The sequence below is a fragment of the Corvus cornix genome, chromosome 5, assembly GCF_000738735.6.
Source record: "Corvus cornix cornix isolate S_Up_H32 chromosome 5, ASM73873v5, whole genome shotgun sequence".
In the NCBI taxonomy this organism is placed as follows: Eukaryota; Metazoa; Chordata; class Aves; order Passeriformes; family Corvidae; genus Corvus; species Corvus cornix.
The window spans coordinates 36,513,729-36,531,575 of NC_046335.1; the positions used below are offsets into that span (position 1 = coordinate 36,513,729).

General features: G+C 40.2%; 1 protein-coding gene and 1 long non-coding RNA gene across 4 annotated transcripts in view; both read left to right on the forward strand.

The window, feature by feature from the left end:
- The first annotated feature begins 129 nt into the window (after positions 1-129).
- Positions 130-1,176, forward strand: LOC109144285. Of its 2 annotated transcripts, none has more exons than XR_005602117.1 (2): positions 130-506; positions 970-1,176. It is a non-coding gene; the product is annotated as an uncharacterized LOC109144285 (long non-coding RNA). The 2 variants fall into 2 exon arrangements; XR_002044946.2 differs by having other exon boundaries at positions 130-337.
- A 1,825-nt stretch (positions 1,177-3,001) lies between these two features.
- The window catches only part of UBR1 (ubiquitin protein ligase E3 component n-recognin 1), a 65,728-nt gene continuing 50,882 nt past the window's right edge, over positions 3,002-17,847 (forward strand). For both annotated transcript variants that reach the window (XM_039552185.1, XM_039552186.1), the window contains exons 1-4: positions 3,002-3,138; positions 13,705-13,961; positions 16,047-16,125; positions 17,430-17,540. In XM_039552185.1, coding sequence (XP_039408119.1) covers positions 3,058-3,138; positions 13,705-13,961; positions 16,047-16,125; positions 17,430-17,540 — 528 coding nt within the window. In that variant the 5' untranslated portion in view covers positions 3,002-3,057. The remainder of the gene's footprint in view (positions 3,139-13,704; positions 13,962-16,046; positions 16,126-17,429; positions 17,541-17,847) is intronic.

Genomic DNA, 17,847 nt, shown 5'->3' on the forward strand with positions numbered 1-17,847 from the left:
CCCGTACCAGTCCAGCAGCAGCGCCACGGCGGCCGCCGCCAGCAGCCCCGCCGCCAGCCCCAGCATCCTGCGCCGCGCCGCCACCGCGCCCGCCCCGGGCGAGCCCTGGGCCGCCGGCCCCGGCACTTCCGCGTCCACCTCCCCGGCGGCCGGGCCGCCCCGCGCTCGGCCGCGGTTGGCTCGGAGGACGGATGCCAGCGGGGCCGGGGGTGGGCGCTCCCCTTCTGCTGGCGGATTTATCCGGCGAGGCCGGGGGATCCCGCCTCTCCCCCCGCTGCCTGGGCGCTGAGCGTTCCCGCTTTCCCCTCCAGCCGCAGGGGTACCTGGAAATGCCTAGGTTAGAACAAAACGAAATCCAGGCGTACGAAGAAATCAGTGTCTCATCCTGTTTCCTTACAGATACAGCATGTAAACTTTTGCTTTTTCTCCTGTCGGGATTGTAATTCTACCTGCTCGGAAATCTAGGCAATTGACCTTTTTTGCTCCCGACAGAAGTCTTTTTAATGGTATTTTGAATATTTTTTAATATATATGTACACACAGCATTTTAAACCTTGCTATAGCAACTGCACGGTTTCATAATTGCTAAGTTATTCTTTGCTATCCACTCAGTTTCCTAACTGCTGCCCATTTACTGCTGAGATTTCTTCTTACCATCTTAAGTATGAGTTCAGGTGAAAAAGCTTCTGTCACTTCACATCACTGTATGATATTTAACATAGTATTCTCAAACAACTTCAGGTATCGGCAGTTACTAATTCAGTATTGTTCAATTTTTTCACATATAATTTGTCATAGGACAAAGATTTAGTTTTTAGCATTGATAATGACTAGCATTGATTGATCAAGAAAAAACATTTTTCAGATCAGTTAGACTGCATTAATATATTACACTTCTTTTCAGATAGTCTTCATAATTTATCTGCTCTTTTGCAGGACTTCATGTATGTTTGCTTTGTTTTTTTTCAGCTGCCTTCCATCTTGCTTGTCTACTCTTCCCCCCCAAAAAACACCCTGAAGAACTGTTTCTAAATCAACAACAGTCAGCAATCCTGGTAATCTTCAGGAGTAATCTTGAAAACCAGGGCTTGCTCACTTTCTTCCTGAAGCTCGACCGTTTTATTTTAGCTCTAGCAAGGCTGCCACGCATTTTGTCTGTATTAAAATTGATCTGAATTCCTGTTTCATTCTTCTTCTTTCCTCTATTACTGTAGTATCCATGGAAATCTTGGTGGTTTGTGCCTTTTCTGCCTGGGCAGTGGTGCCAACTCGTTTTCTAAGAGGTTTGCTGACACTTTCTTTGCTGTCTCTCAGCACATGTGGGTTCCAAATTTTTTTAAAATTATAATTTTGTTAAATAAGTCTAACAGTAAGTCTTCAATTAAAGCAGTTGATTTACATTAGCATAACTTCTAAAAGTCCTACAGTAAAGCAAACCCACACTGATAGTTAGCTAAAAGACATGGCCACACAAGCTGCTTGTCTTGCAGCACAGGGGGCTGCAGGAAGCCCCCCTGCCACTTGTCTGGGTTTGTTGCTGTCCTGGAATTGTGCCTTGCTTCTCCTGCTCGACTACATTGGAAGCTGAATTATACAATTGCTAGTGTTGATGCCAAAACAGGTGGAGGACTCCAGTAATTATAGTCTAAACTTGGTTGTTGAGCAAACAAAACTTCTGGTTAGCGGTCAGCTGTGCTATCGAAAAGGATTGGGTACAGACCAGCAATATGGACAGACAGAACAAGATGAAATTGTTCAGTGTCTCATGGCAAAATTCACTTTGTATTTTTCACACCTCTTACCTAAACCTGTCTCACCCATGGTGATTTTAAGTGGCGGATTTCAATAATATAAACAAGTCTGCAGGACTTCTTAATATGAAGATGAGTGGTAGCTACGGCAGAGTAGCTACATTCAGGTGTTCTGAAGATGTAAGAGAAGACCTTTGAGAATACCTGTGGCTGGGTGCAGTACAAAAAATCATTGAATATACCTGAAAAGATGACCTGTAAACTTTATCCCATCCATACTGATAACCAAAGAACAAAGAAGCTGCTTGGAGGCTTGAAACAGGAAGGCTACAGTGGGAGGAGACAGTCTTCCCGATAAAGACATCAGGCATTTGATAATGAACACCAAGATCCAGTGCTATGGCTATTTGCCTATTTCCTCAGCTTAGGAAGGCACAAACACAGAGAATTGCGCAACTGGCCTGCAACAATCTGGAAAATTTCCAGCAATGCATAGGCCGTGTCTGTCGCCTATCAATCAAGTTCCTGAATGCCCTAATCTGCCACAGTAGCAAAGGCTAAGTACCCAGGACAGTTATGATATGCTGTTGGTTGGAGGTGTGGAGGAAAAAGTTCGATCTTGGAGACAGGCATTTGCCTAAAGCTACTGTTGCCTCCTACACTAAGTTAATAAAATTTTGCCTTTGCTTAGCCCGCATGGGAGACGTGTGGGAGCCACACGGAAGTGGTGTGACTTTGCACCTGTGTATATGAAATTACTTATGCTATTAGCTTCCTAGCGACAGGAGGAGGGGGCATAGTCCCCTGCAGCAGGGGAGGTTTACGTTAGACATTGATTAAACATTGGAATGGGCTGCCCAGGGAGGTGGAGTCACTCTCCCTGGAAGTCGTTAAGGAAGACTGGACGTGACACCCAGTGCCGTTGTCTGGATGATATGGTGGTGCTCGGTAATAGCTTGGACTCGATGATTTCAGAGGTCTTTTCCAACCTAACTGATTCTGTGACTCTGTGATTCTGTAACGCAGGGCGCGAAGTGAACACCCACACGGTACACTTTAAGTGCAGAGGAACTCCATCCACTCAGCAGACAGGATCATCACCAACTTCGCTTGCCGACCCGGCAGCTCCCGGGCCGGGCCTTGCTGCGGCCTGCGGCGGCGGCAGGAGGCGCTGCGGAGGTCCCGCGCGGCGGCGGCTGCGCGCGGAGCGGGGGGCGGGCCCTGGGCTGCGGGCGCAGCGCCCGGTGACGGCGGCGGCTCCTTCCGGGCCGTGACGGCGCCGCCGGCCGCGTCCCTCGCTCTCAAAATGGCGGACGGAGCCGACCGAGGTCCCGGAGCGGGAGCGGCGGGCGGCCGGGCCGCCGCGCAGTCCCCGGAGCGAGCTATGGTGAGGCTGCAGCCCGGCGCGGCGCCGCGGTTCCCTTTGCCCGCCCTCGGGGGCAGCCTGTGCCCTGCCCGCGCTGCCGCCCCGCCGCTCGGCTGAGCAGGGCTGGCTCTCCGCGGCTGCCGAGCGGCGCCGTGGAGGGCCAGGACGCGCCGCTGTGCACCCGCTGTAGCCGGCGGGCGGCGGCGGCACCTGCCGGGGCGCGGCCGGGGCGTTGGGGCCGGAGCGGGCGGCCCGGTGGCCCCGCGCCGGCGGGGCTTCGCACCCGCTCCCGGCGGCCTGCGCTGGCTGCGGCTCCAGGGCTCGCCGCCTCTGCCCCGGGAGCGGAGAGCCAGTCCTGCCCTGGGCCCGGCGAGCCTCTGTCAGGGGCGCATGGGGAAGCGGTTTGTCTCAGTTCCCCTCGCAGCATCTCTCAGCCCCTGTCCCCTGTCTTCAGTTGACGCTTAATGACGAAATTAAATGAGATCAAACTTAAGAAAGCTTCAGAGACTGTCCTTTAAACGTTGTAGTATATATGTGCATCTTTTATCTTAGTCCTTTACCGTTCTTTATTAAGGGTGACTTTACTTTGGACCAAAAAAGGCTGAGTAGCAAAATATTGTTCTGCAGAGTGTGTGGAGCAGCAAATAGTGTTATTTAGAAAGAACGTAGATGGAAACAGTTGTTTGTTGAACAGAAGTACCATTCCTTTTTTCGTTCTGCAAAATAGTCGTCTATGGATTTAATATTCTGTCATTGAACACGATTTGGTGTTGACCCAGTCTAGTGGTAGCACATGTGTGCTTTCTGTGGTTTCCTTCACAACTTTGTGTAGTGATTTAACATGTTTGAAACACTTTAGAGGAGTTTAAAACCCAAAGGCTGAAAACTTAAGAAAGGAAGGCAGACGGATGTGTATCAGGAACCTACATTTTATGTTCTCTTTTCTGTAACAATCTGTACACATAGTATAGCTTTGAAACTGTTGACTATGGGTGTTTAAAAGTTGGGCGCTGGCAAGCCTCTATAATAGCTACATTTTAGGTGACGCTACACACCACTAATAAAAGTAGGAAGATGTTTACTTATGGCACTTGTCTTGTGCGTGGCAGCACTAAGCCGACAACCATTATTCCTTGTACCCGTCTTCCCAGAATTGTAAGTATCTGCAAATCATTAGAAATGGCCCTTTAATTGCAGACTGTATTCTTAAGTGAAGTATACTTCTGTGATTGTAACAGGCCTATGTGTGGATTTTTTAAAATTAGAAACAATTTGTTTTTAAACTAGGAAAAATGTTACTTGATTGCATTATAGTGTCAAAAATTGCAGCCCAAGACAGGTGATTTCTTAAGCTTGTGAGCCATGCATATAGTTAGTGGTACTGAGGATAATAGTGACAGTCAGCAGCAAAACAAGGCAATCAATCTTTCATTAACTGGGGTCGCAAGAGGCTGAGTTACCCCAAGCAATCAGTAAAACTGGTAATAGTGGTATTGTGGAAAACTAAGAGATGTTGAAGAAATCCTCAGCTGCTCAAAGGTGATGCTGCTCCACTCAGTTGTCTTATTTTTTATGTGATTTCAGCCAACTGAAAGTGTCTGGGCCAGAATTATCATTATTCCAAGGAAGGTGGTCGGCCATCCAGACTGTGTTGCCTGCCATACACCCAAGCAAACTGCAGGGATTTTGTCAGGGAGTAGGGGGTGAGGATATGTTACAATAAGGAGGAAGAGGAGCCTGGGATATGTACTTAGGTTGTGTCTGACAGCATTTGTGATGTTAGATAGCAAACCTGGCTATAGTGATGCCAGAGACAGCTGTAATCTGGAAGCAGTACACTGCATTTACTGCTGTCCTAAAGATGGTACTAGGTAGGTGGAACCAGTGTATGCTGCCTGACTTGTGCTTTCATGATGCACAGCTGTTCTGAAAGTCACTGTGGTGCTAGAATTGGAAAATTGAGTGGAGCAGAAAGAATGATTAAATAGGGTGAGCTTTGGCATCACTGAACTTGTCAAATCCATCTCAATATCAGTGCAGTCAGACAGACTCTTGCTCCCCTGTTCATCTCTGGCTTTGAGTGCCATTGGTTGCAGTGCAGCACCACATTTGACTGCAAAACTTCCCAGAGCACGGGGTGCATGATGCAGGATTACCTGAAAGATTCTGCAGGGGCCAGCCTGATTCTGGAATGGATGGTGATGACTCAGGTAATAAACTCTTCTGCACCCAGCCCAAGTCAGTGGTGTCTTCTCTGCATTTATCTCCAGCTCTTTGGGTTGGATGGCTGTGGTTAGAAATACTTGACTTAGTGTTTCACTGCATTAGCTGAAGTCAGGTCCTGTCTCTGCCTCTGCTTCTCCGTAGTGGCTGTATTGCTTCTTGAGCTGCCCTGGAAGAGAGTGGGCTGAATTTGGGTGCTGATTGAGTAGTAAACCCTGTCTACCAGACTTGAGTTTACTTTCTTTGCTTTCCCAACAGCATCCACAGTTTACTTGGCTGACTCGTGGGCTGGACTTGGCTTGTGTAGTAGTTGGCTAGCAGGCACTGCTGGTGGCATGACAAAGGCTGTTTTGCAGGCTGGATCCAGCCCTTGGTTGTTTTGTCCATTTGTATTCTAATCAAATTCCAGTTTGACTCCTGCCTGCTTTTGTGTCTGCTACCTGGAATATATGAGCAGGGCTTAGATATTAAGCTATTTCAAGGATTTTAAATTTACACTAAATCTTCAAATTTTGATGTATGTGTACCTTCTCAGTAATATTTGTCAAGAAAAGGGATTTTTCTTTTTAAAGTTCTGTCTTTTGCCATCAGTACTCCTAAGAAAAGATGAGATGTAAGTGGAGTAGCGGTGTACAAGAATGGAAAAGCTTATATTATTAGGATATTTCCTTTAAAGACAGGAAAATTCTAAATTTTAGTTTCATAATGTAAAACACAATACAGGCACTTGTGCATTTTAAGGTATTTCAGATCTTTTGTGTCATTCAGTGCTGTTACATAGTTGAAAAAATGCATAGGAGGAGTCCTGCTACCGTAGATGTGTTGTAATCAAGTAATAGTATGGAGAGGATATTCATACTCATGTGCAGGTTATTTCTTGAAATTAGTGAAATCTGAGTCAGGCATCTTATTTGGAGTTGCAGTGTCTTCTAAACTGAATTGACTTGCTTAGACCAGATAACATGTCCATATAATTTTACTTGTTAAGCTAAATTTGTTTAAAACTTCATTTTAGGTAAACCCTCACATCCTTTAGTGTAACTAAGTCCTGAAATGTGTATGGTCAAAGCCACTCTATTTAGAACAGTGCAGCTTATTGGCAGAACTGTTTTCACTGTACACTTACGTCAGAGACCAAGAATGGAACTGTGAAAGTTGCAACAGGTAACTGGAGCATGGCCCAGGTCTTGTTTGCATCCGTATATATTTAGCAGTCTGTTGAAGAGCTTTCACTTTGTTATGGCATCGAGTAGTGCTGTGGTTTTTTCTTTCCTGTCAGCTTTAATGTTTACTCATACTTATTGGTAATTTTTGTGGCTTTTGTTAGTGCAGGGGTGAACTGATAGTAAAGGTATCTCTTATCTTTGCTCGAGTCCACATAAAGGGTACAATATATGGTTGCTGTAATCCTATTACAATATTACCATTATAAGAGTTATGTGGTTCCAGGAGAAAGTAGTGGATATTCCTGATAGCATGTAACTGTTCCAGTGTCTCCTAGATGCTACAGCAGTAGAGAAGTTAGGGATAAACAGGTTGGGTTTGGTGTATAAGGGAAAGTGTTTGAGCGATGCTGAATGAGTGCTAAATATGGATAGAGTCGCCTGAATTTTTTTGCACATTCATTCACTGCAAAATTAGACTGTATACAGTGGATCTTAAAATTAATGATAATTAGAAAATTAGGTAAGAGTGAGTACACAGGAAATTTTAAAAAATAACGGTGGTGTTGTTTTCTCCCCCCCCACACCCTGCACACTTCCATTAATGACTTACTTCTTTGTAAATACTCACTGTAGTTCTGTGTTTTGAAGTGCAACCTGGTGCTTGCTAAGACATTTCATAGATGTCCTGTTCCTTCAAATGTAGGAGACCACAGCATGGATGTTAAGGATCAAAGAAAGAATCAAAGTATTTCCTTTGTTTCTCTAGAAACAAAATAAAAATGATCTGTTAAATGAGTAGTCAGAACTTAAAATTCAATTTCAAAGTGTCAGAATATTAGAAGTAGCTCTGCAAAGATTATTTTGCTATTTTTATACGGAGAATAACTTTTCGTCCCAAACTACATATTTGGACGTTGTTTTGCTTTACTATGTGATACTGAATTCCTGCTTCCTCTAGCGTTAGTTGTATGTTGCTATCTACTGAATGCAGGTTTCACAAAAAATTTGGAACATGAAAAGGTGATGAGATTGCATGCCTCAAAGACTTCAAAATTAGTTCTAGAATTCCTGACTGTTTTGCCCGTTGAACCTCCTTAGCAGTGGTATCCTGCTAATTTTGCAGCATATTTAGGCTGGAGTGCCCACTTGGTAGGGAGGTACAATAGAGATACTGCCAGCATGGCAGAGAGAACTACAGGCCATGATTTAACTGCAGTTGTCTCCTTGGGCACTAGTTCACTTTCAGGTGCTTACTCCCATGAGCTGCGACTGTGCTCTTGTGGTTTTGGAGGTGCCTGTGATTTAAAAGTGACCTGCAGTTTCCAAGAGGTTGAGCAGCTTGGGTCTGTGCATTGTTTACCCTGAAAAAGACATTAGTTTTAGCTGTCCAGCAGCTGAAACTGTAACAGATGGTGCTGGTGGTTACTTGTCCTTCTCTGATGGTCACCGATTTGCTCTGGTTCAGCTAAACTGGTAGTCGTTGGCGACTGCTGGAATCGAGGCAGATTGTACTGTAGACAAAGCTTTAGTAGTCTGTGCTGTTTCTGAGTCTTGTTCCCAGTGGGCAAACACCTGCATCATTAAAGCATCTTTTGACATGAATTGGCACCCTGCTTTGGCTCAGGGGCCAAAGTTAAATGACTGTAGAGATCAAAAAGTTCTTTTATGTCTTCAGGTCAAAGTTGATGTTTTGTTAGGACAGTGTTAGAGTCTTGAATAATACCTATGTTGTGCCAAGAGAAAATAACTTTTGAAACCTAACTTGCTTGTTTTAGTGTAATTACTCATAATCAGAGCAGACTGGATACTAAAGTTCAGTACTGTGGTTTGGTTTTTTTAGCCATGTTATGTAAAGGAGCTGACTGATGCGTCAAAAAGCAAATATTTTGTATTTGAGTTCTAAACAGTCATTTTAAAGCTTAGAGTCTCTACTAAAACATTGGCTATGCTTTGTTTTGTCACATTCATAATTCCTGTTACGAATGTGACGAAAGAGCAAGTTTCCATTTTAACTCGCTGAACTGTGCCCTTCTAGAGAAAGAATTTATGCTCCAAGGGAAATAAAAGTTCAGTTTGATTTAAAGCAGGGAAGAAGAAATATGTTAATTAATTTCTAGTGTTTATTTTTAAAGCCTCTTCTTTGTGGAATATATATACTTGAGGCTGAAATAGATTGCCTTGTCTCCTTGTTGTTTTTACTGAAAATAATGCCTAGGTGTTCTGTACTCTAATTGAATCTTACTTGCAGTGCATTAGAAAACTGATAATTTTAAACCAAAATAATAAGAAGTAAAAATGGAACTAAAATTTTGAAAGCAGAACTTTATATGAAAATGTTAGTTCAAGAATCTTTTGAACTTCCCTTTCCAAAGAAAATTTAAGTATTCTGCATACTTATGAAAGAACTTGTGCATATTTATCCTTTCAAAATGTCTTATGTTTCCTCAATTGGTTAGACAATGTCAGAATAAAAGTTTTCTGAGCTGTTGTCCTGCTAATCTCTGTTTAACTTGTAACAACTGTTCTGTGCGTTAAAGTAAAGCTGCCTTTTGCATTTGGTATTTATGTTGAATGGCATCTGCTTGAAATCAGTATGCCCCCAGCATTTTAATTATTTACTTTTAAAATCGTCCTTCTTCTAGCTGCTTTGACAGGCTGGTATTGTCATCTCATGCCTGACAGGTCTTTGCTATGCATAACAAAGTATTTTACTGTTCCTTTTAGCTGGAATCTGGATCAGGTGCAGGTTTTAGTTCATGCTACTGGTAGTGTCTGTTCCTTCATAATTTGTTGTTTAATGTTCGTAAATATTAATATTCCTTCTTTTCACTGATTAGATTAATGTATAGATCTTAAAATAATCTTGAAATTTAGGCAATCACTTTTCCGTTAAAAGACCAGCTTGTCAATCAGTGCAGTTCAAGTAGAGCTGCATTTTATAATACTGCCTCGTGCAAGCTGTTAGTTTGAAAAGACTTCAGAATTCCAAGAGAACTGTGCTTAGAAGGTAGATCAAAAATTGTCATGGAAGCAACAGCTGCTGAATTAATGTACATAATAAACCTCTGCAATGATAAAGAAATTGTGTCATAGTGGCGAGAAATCTCATTTGGTATTTGGTCTGCATGTGAAAAGTGGATTGAGAGTGTTGTTAACTTTTTTCTCTTTTTTTCTTATATGCTTCCTTATCTCTCATTCCTGTTGTTATTTGTAGTATTCAGAAATGGAATATGTTTGTGAAAGACAAAATTGGAGATGGATATATTTGCTATATCAATGACAGATATTTTGCATATTTTGTAGCAGTATTTGTAGGCAAATATAATTTCTCAACCTCTGACCTTTGGCATGATGCTTATTTAAAGGGTTTAGAAAAAAGCTACAAACTGTCCTTTTACATGTATGATAGATCTGCGTGTTTGGTTGAAATTGACATTTGGGAAAATCTGTGTGGTTACATATGGGAAGTGGTCTGATCCCACAGAGAAGGATATGTTTCCCATGCAAGATAAGAAATCGTTTCTTAATGGTTTGCTCTCAAGTGGTATTGCCAGGTAGTGCTTCTGTCACAGTTTTCTTCTGAAGAGTCAGTAAAGATTACAAATTACTGCTTTTGTTATACAGCACAAATCAAGGGTGTTGGACAAAATGGTTTCTGTGTCTGCTCTTCTGACAAAACTGCTAACACTTGAGAAACACAGCTTTGCAACTCCTTCTGCCTCCCTTTTTCTTCCTCTTTCATGCAGTTTGGGAATTATCCTCATCTTAAAAAAGGTGAATGGGACAGGAATGTGTGATTGAAGTAGGAAAAGAGATGGGTCTGGAGAAGGTTAGAGATATGAAATCTAAAAGAAGAGATAGGCGGCTGTGTATCTTTGACATACACTCTCCACTAGTGACAGGTTCTTGAGTGCCACCTTTGCCAGCTGTTTCCAATACCTGTGAATGCCCGCCAACACGGTGTGGATGTTATTCTCCCTCTGCAGGAAAAGCTGTGGTGTGCTGCTGCAATGAGAACTCCCTTAGCTCATTCTGGTCACTGTTTGTGGGGGTTTTATTTCAGGGCCACGTGTATGGCATGGCTGTTTCTTTGGCAAATTTTAATTAAAAGTGAGAAAATGACCAAGAAACCCATTGAAAGAACTCTACTAAGGTTACTAGTACAAATATTTAAAAGCTGAGCAATTTCAGAATTCAGATTTGAGATGAAGCTGTAATTTGCTCCAAATGTGAAGGCAGTTCTTTTTCCTAAATTCAGTAATTTTAGATTGCAGTCCAAAAATATTTTCCAGTGGGATAGTGTCAGTTGGAGTAGAGTGCATTCAAGCCTGCTTCCTCTGGGCTTTCCTCTGTTAGCTACAGCATGTGGGCCCCTGTGAGTAGGGTGTGAGTGCCTGGGGGGATGGGGAGAGCTGACTGATAGTAGCATTTTGGTTACATGGTAATGTTCATTCCTTAATTGTGTTATCTCGTGGCCTCTGCCTCTTTCAGTACTGTATTTCAAATTTACTTTTGAGTGGAATCAAATCTGGAAAATTACTTTTCTGTAGATCTTACTAGTAGCAGAAATTAGACGATAAATAGAGTTTGAGAAAGAAATAAGATTTCTCCTTATGAAGAATTTGAATCACACAATGATTGAGGCACCTCTGCAGGTCATACTGTTCAAACTTTCTTCTCAAGCAGGGTCACCTAGAATAGATTCCTTGGGGCCGTGCCCAGCTGGCTTTGGAATATGTCAAAGGATGGCAACTCCACAGCCTCTCAGGGCTGCCTGTGCCAGGGCTGGGCAGAAAGCTGCAGTGTGAGCCCCATCTCGACTTGCAACTGTCTTGCACAGCTATTTGGCTTTTCTGGGCTTCCATCTCATCCTGTTAGTAAAAACAAAAAGCCTGTCAATTTATCCACTGATATGGGTTTTTTTTATCTGTAGCAACTGAGCACTTGACAGGTATGAGCTCAGGTAAGGGAGTGAGTGAACAGAGGGAAAGTGGGACTTCTCAAACTGTTGAGAAATTCAAACCTGAATTTCAATATGTGTGCACAAGGGGACCAAGCTAGCATTGGACAGTCAATTTTAACCTAGAGGGTGCTTTATTTGGCAGATTTTGTGTTGTTGATAGTTTTGTGTGTAATTTTATACTTTTGAACATAATCTATTAAAACAATTTTGATGAAAGGAATAAATTACTTCTCATAGGAGGCACAGAGGGCATGGGATAGGTCTGAAGTTTAGCCTGGTGCAGCTTTTAGAAATAAGAAAAATAATGTTCTTGTTTGTATTGTGAGTGTAATGGGTATTTCATGGGTGATATACAGGCTGAGGATATATTTTAGTGTGGTTACCAGAAGGCAGACAGCCTGCTTGAGAGAGTTCTCTCGCTCCCCTTGTTCCCTCTCTTTCCCTACTTCCTGTCCTCTCTTCTCAGAACAACATCTAAATAGAATTAAAAGCTTTGCACAAGAATGCTTGAAATGCTTGTGAGTTTGACTGTGTGAGAACCCATTTTACACTTCTGGCAGATTTTCAGGGAAGCTTAGCCCTGTGTTTCTTGAAGCTATGACGTGCTCTGGACCAACAATGCAGAAGCTAAACTTGCACTGTCTCCTGGGAACACGGGTTATTAAGATGGAAGGGTACAGACTGGGATTCTCTTGTGCTTTGCGGAGAGAGCCTGCCAAGGGGCCACATCCCACCCTCCTGCATTTAAAAAATACAGTAACCAAATTGGGAGGGGAATTTGATGAAGCCATAGTGCAGTATAGGTAAGATAAAACAAAAACAAGTTACAGGAGAAAACATGTTTAAGCAGAAGCACTAAATTATGACGTTTAATTATGATAAGAATAATTCACTTCCCCTCATCTTAAATCAGATGCATAAAAAAATAAACACATGATCAAGCAATTCAGTTTCCAGCTACATTTTACAATTGAATATCTTTCTCAACCATCAGCTATGTGTGATATTTTTCTTTTTTCAGTGTTGATATGTAAGTATCTGATAAATTTGGATTTCATGTTCAGTTCTTTTTTATAATTTAGTGTCTTTATGCCCTGGGTAAGCATCACTTTTATTGAACAAAAATGGTGCTAGGTAGTTGAAAAATTTGAACAAGTTAATGAAAATTAAAAGGCAGCCATTTAATTAGTTTCCTTTTCTTTTTGTTTCTTAGATCTGAATATGTGAAAATAAATATGTACCTATATATTTGAGTGCATCTATGTATATGTATAGAGATTGCATATATATTATGTATGTGTGTATGCTACAGCTTTTAGGACCAATACAGTAATTGCAGTGGTGCTTACTGCTCAAGTAAAATTCTGGAACAAAACCAGATCTTTTTGTTAGCTTTGGAATTTAAATAAGTGGTTCCTTTCACTTCATGGATGGGTCTTCATTTTCAGATAATCATGGATAGGTTTGAATGCTTTGTGATTCAAGTAATCTGATTAGACTGATCAAGCTGCTGCACTTACAAAATAAGAATGTTCTAATATGATTGTGGACAAACCTGCTCTCCTGCTTGACCACATCATCCATGGCTTATCTTTTCCATCAGCTTCTGCCATGCATTTTCACCATGACAAACAAAGTAATGGACTACCTAAGGGTAATGCTGAAGAAGATTGATGGCCAAAATACCAGTAGAAGCCTCAGGCTAAAGCTAAATCTATTAGAAATGTAGTATGTTTATTAAAGCCATAAAGAAAGTGTTTTAAGTGACTACAATGTGAAAGCAGCCTCATTTAACAGATTAGTTTGCGGTGATGGATATTATTATTAATCTAGGCTTTTTCTAAATGGCATCTCATTTCTGTTCCTTCCCTTTAGATCTTCTTTGTAGACAGTTTTTGTACTTTTTTGTAAGGTAAACATACGGTTTTTCAGAAAACAAAGATGAAACTTATACATGATGTTTACAGATCTGGTTTTCGGAGTACTGGGGTTTCAGCAGTTCTGACTGCATGTGTGCTTGGATTCATTTATTCTTTTGGAGAACTCTTCTAATGTAGGTTACTGTGGTGGAAAATAGCAGAGAAATTATTGGGAATCCATAGTTTCTTGGATTTTATTGCACAGAGAACTGACTTCTGATGTAGGAAAGATTTCTGAATTCACAGTAGAAGTGTGTAATCCTATTTTCTTTATATTTACTTACTTGTTGATCTGTGGGTGTACTTTTTGTTGCAGTGGTGTGATGAAAGATTCGACTTCCAAGCTATGTTTTTAGAGTGCTTGGCAAAACATGTGCCAAATATTTACTCAGCTGAAATGGACCCCTTGCTGGAGAAACAAGAAGAAATGGTCCAGGCAGCAATATTATATCCCCTGGAATGCTATTTGTTTGGGGAGGACCCAGATATATTCCTGGAGAAACTACAACAGAGTGGAACCTCCCAGCTCTGTGGAAAGGTGTTCAAAGGAGGTGAGACAACATACTCATGCAGGTAAGAATGCAGGTGTGTTCTCATCAATGTTCCCATCTATAGTAACTGAGCAAAGTGTTTTAATAAAATCAGTTGTGCTGCTAACTAGTCATTGCTTGTGTCATGGTACTTCTTTGCTTAACTGATGCTGGCATTTGTTTCCAATTTCAAACCACTTTAGAGTGAGGAAGATTGCATATGAAAAGAAGGCTCTGGCAGAGAAATGGGAAAAGAAATGGAAAGGATACTAAAAGTGCCAAAAGCCATTGGTTAAAAATGTTGGATGATAGGGTATGAATATGGGGTCTGTACCTGAATTGAGGAATACAGTACTCACCCTTTCAAAGTCTGAAACAGAAACCAGCGTTTTTGAGCATCATCAGTCCTTTGCTTACCATTGTGACCAATGGTAATTTTTTCACCTTTTTTTTCTCATCCTGGAGTATATTAAAAGTGACAGCTCATTGATTTGATAAAATTAATTTTACTAATTCCTCTTAATACAAATACGTTAGTGAGTATCATGAATAAAAATATATTCATTTAAAAAAGCCAGCAGTCTTTGTGGTGAATGTAAAGATTGCAACTGGTCCGGCAATTCATGAGCATTAATATGATGCTATTGCCGTAGTTTATTCTATTTTTCAGTTTATTTCAAAAGCCTAGAAAATTTAATTAGAAATACTGAAATAATATTATTAAGGATGAAAAGCGCTATGAGTAAAAAATTCATCCCTTAGAATTTAGGAAATGTCAAAATGAAAGCTCTCTATAAACTTCCTTTATGAATTACACTGTAAAGTTTTAATCAATCACATACTCTTCAGCCTTTTCTAGGAATCAGTTAGTGTTGTGTATGAAAGGAGAATGGTCTTTGAAGAAGTCTTGCTGGGTGTACTTGAAAGTGTATACTGTGGGACAATTGTACGAAGGAAAAAGGTGGACAAGACAGTTTAGTGCTACTGGAATGGGAATAATTCTCTTCCTACCTCTACAGAGTTCATGGACAGTAGCAGGCAAAAAGACAAAGCTAAATATCTCAGAGTTGGTTTCTTTCTTATTTGAGTTCCAGTCTTGCAAAAATGTGGTAGTATTTATATGAGATACTGTACATACTACTGCAACTGAAGCTAGATGTCTGTTTGCTTTAGGCTTCTAAAATGCTAAAAATGAAAGATACTCTGAAGTTTTAAAATATGAATGTCTTGAATTGGGTAATCAAATCTAGCAGCCACTTCTGGCTTCATTTTTCTTTAATTCCCCTTTTAGTAGACTTATGATAATAAATGAATGTTACTGAAGTATTAAATTATTGTAGTGATTATTACAATCTGAAGGTTTGAAAGGAAGTTATTTCTGTCATCAGAATTACCATGGTATTTTAGTTGTAAAAGAGGCTTGAACTAAATGTTGAACAATGGTATAAAGTAAAAAATTCGATATGTTGTCATTTAGCACCTGTCATTCACATTTTGCATAGAATAAAACATCATTTAAAGAAAAAGTGACCGTGTTTTAAGAAAAAAGGCTATATAGGAAAGTATGTATGTGGAACACAGGAAGAAATGAAATTAGATTGCCCATGAGTATAATTCCATATTTTCAGGTATTTAAGTGCATGAGTGAAACTGTAGAAGTTAAATTTCAAAGTATGTATTCCTAGCTCATCTAGAAAGGAATTCTTTTCAGATTTTAACTTCTAACTGTTTTAAAAGTTAGAAACATAACCTAGTAGAAGTGTAGCAAAAGTTTAATTGGTAAACTGACTGCAGATGTTGGAAACAATAATAAAAGTTAATTCAGAGTCCTCACTGGTTTTAATATCTGCTTATTCTTAGCAAAACCAGAAAAGGTTAGCAGCAAGTTTTGAAACTGGAAATTGAGCGTGTTTTTGACAGAATTTGTATAACAGGTTTGAGTACATGGTTCAAACCTAACAAGACTGGCTATTCCATGTCACAGAAAGATGATAAAAGTCAATGTTTTTATACTTTGACTCTGTTGTTAATCTCAGTTGGTTTTTTTTTCAGAGCAACACTTTCTTTTGTGCATGAAAATTTCAGGTGTTTGTTTTAGAAAGTTTTCCACTTACCATTTTTGTTGCAGAGACTGTGCAGTTGATCCAACTTGTGTGCTCTGTATTGACTGCTTCCAGAATAGCATTCACAAGAACCACCGGTACAAGGTAGGAAAATCTTATTTTAAGAAATGGTATTTGCAGCTTTAGAGAAGTTCTTTTGAGGCTATAATAAACTGCATCTAAACCATTAGTAATTTTATTATTAAAAAAAAAAATTCTGGGATTTATGAATTAATCTCTCATCTTGTGTTTCTAACTATGTAAAGCTGCTTCTAAGAACAGCAACTTGCTAATTGAGGAACCAAAAGATAAAGGAGTGTTTATGAATGCATATAGTGTATTCTCTTTGACAATCTCATGGGAGTGCAGGTCTGAGCAAAGAGCTGTGACTGAAAATGACAGTTGCATCCTAAGTCCCAGTCAGATCTGTTGGCAAGTAAGTAAGGTGAAAACCCAGGGAAAACAGACAGTAATGATTACAGAGCAGTTTGGAGCCACAGCTGGGCTGAGAAGCTGTTGTCATTTCCCCTTTTTTCAGTAAATTCTTCAGGCAAAGCATCAGCTATGGAAATAGGTAATCAGATGGGAGCAGATTTGCAGCATTTTCATCTCAAGAATACAGAGATTCATAGAATAATTTATGTTGGAAGGGACCTAAGGAGGTCACCTAGTCCAGCCTCCTGCTCGAAGCACGTCTAATTAGATCAGGTTATTTTAAAATGTTTCAGGTAAATAACAGATTTTTTAATGTCTTTTTATTGGGTCATTGAGTTTTTTTAGAAATATTTCAAGATTGGAGATTTGGAGGAAGCTAAGGATAATTGGTTTTGCCTGAGTTTTGTCTGAACTTTTTGCCAAAATGGAGGGTCAGAATTTGTACTCTTCTGAAAGTACAATGCAAAGTTAAAGTTATAAAAATTTATTTAGATGCTGATCATGTAATCTTTTCTTTGGTTAGAAGTACTGTTTAATATGCACATATTTTTAATCTAATTTTCTAACTTTATGAAGTAATTTTAAAGAAGGCATTCAACAGCTTTGCTATAATTTTGTGAATAAACTCAGAAATATATATTTTGCCATTTATGAAACACTCATCAGTCATAGGCTTTTTCACTTACTTTCAAGTTAAATTTATTTAGGACTTGCATACCTTTCTGTAGCGGAAACTCTATTTCCTCCTTTATCTTCTGCTCAAAAAGTTTACCTTTTACTTCCCTTCTCCTCTGGTAAGTCTCCTTTTGTCTAAATAAAGAAAAGAAAGTTGTGGTAAGTCCATTGGTTATGCAGTGACTCTTCTATTTTTAAGTAGGTGTTTATACTTGTGTTTGATTTGAATAATGGACATTGTTATTTTCCTCTTGCTTTTTATATGCATATTTCATGACTGAAATACATGGTTTTTCCAGATGCATAGCTCCACTGGAGGTGGATTTTGTGACTGTGGGGATACAGAGGCATGGAAGGCTGGACCGCTGTGTACTAAACATGAGCCTGGAGCATCAGGTTCTCCAAAAGAAGTAAGAATATTGCTTAAAGTGAAATTAGTAACTATTGTAAATGTTACCTTCTTATTTTAAAAAGTGCTTATTCCTGTATATGAATGTATTGTATAACTCATGTAACAGGTTCAGTCAACTTGAATCAGGATTTCCTTGGTCAATGTGTTTGGGATCAAACGTATATTGGACATCCCTTGGTTTTTTTGCTTTTTGTTTGGAGACAGTTTCATCCACCTGTCTTATGCACTTGAGTCTTTCATTTGGAATTAAAATTGCAGTCTCTTGTTCTTTTCTTAGCTAAGTGTGTTACTCAGTTCTTATTTAC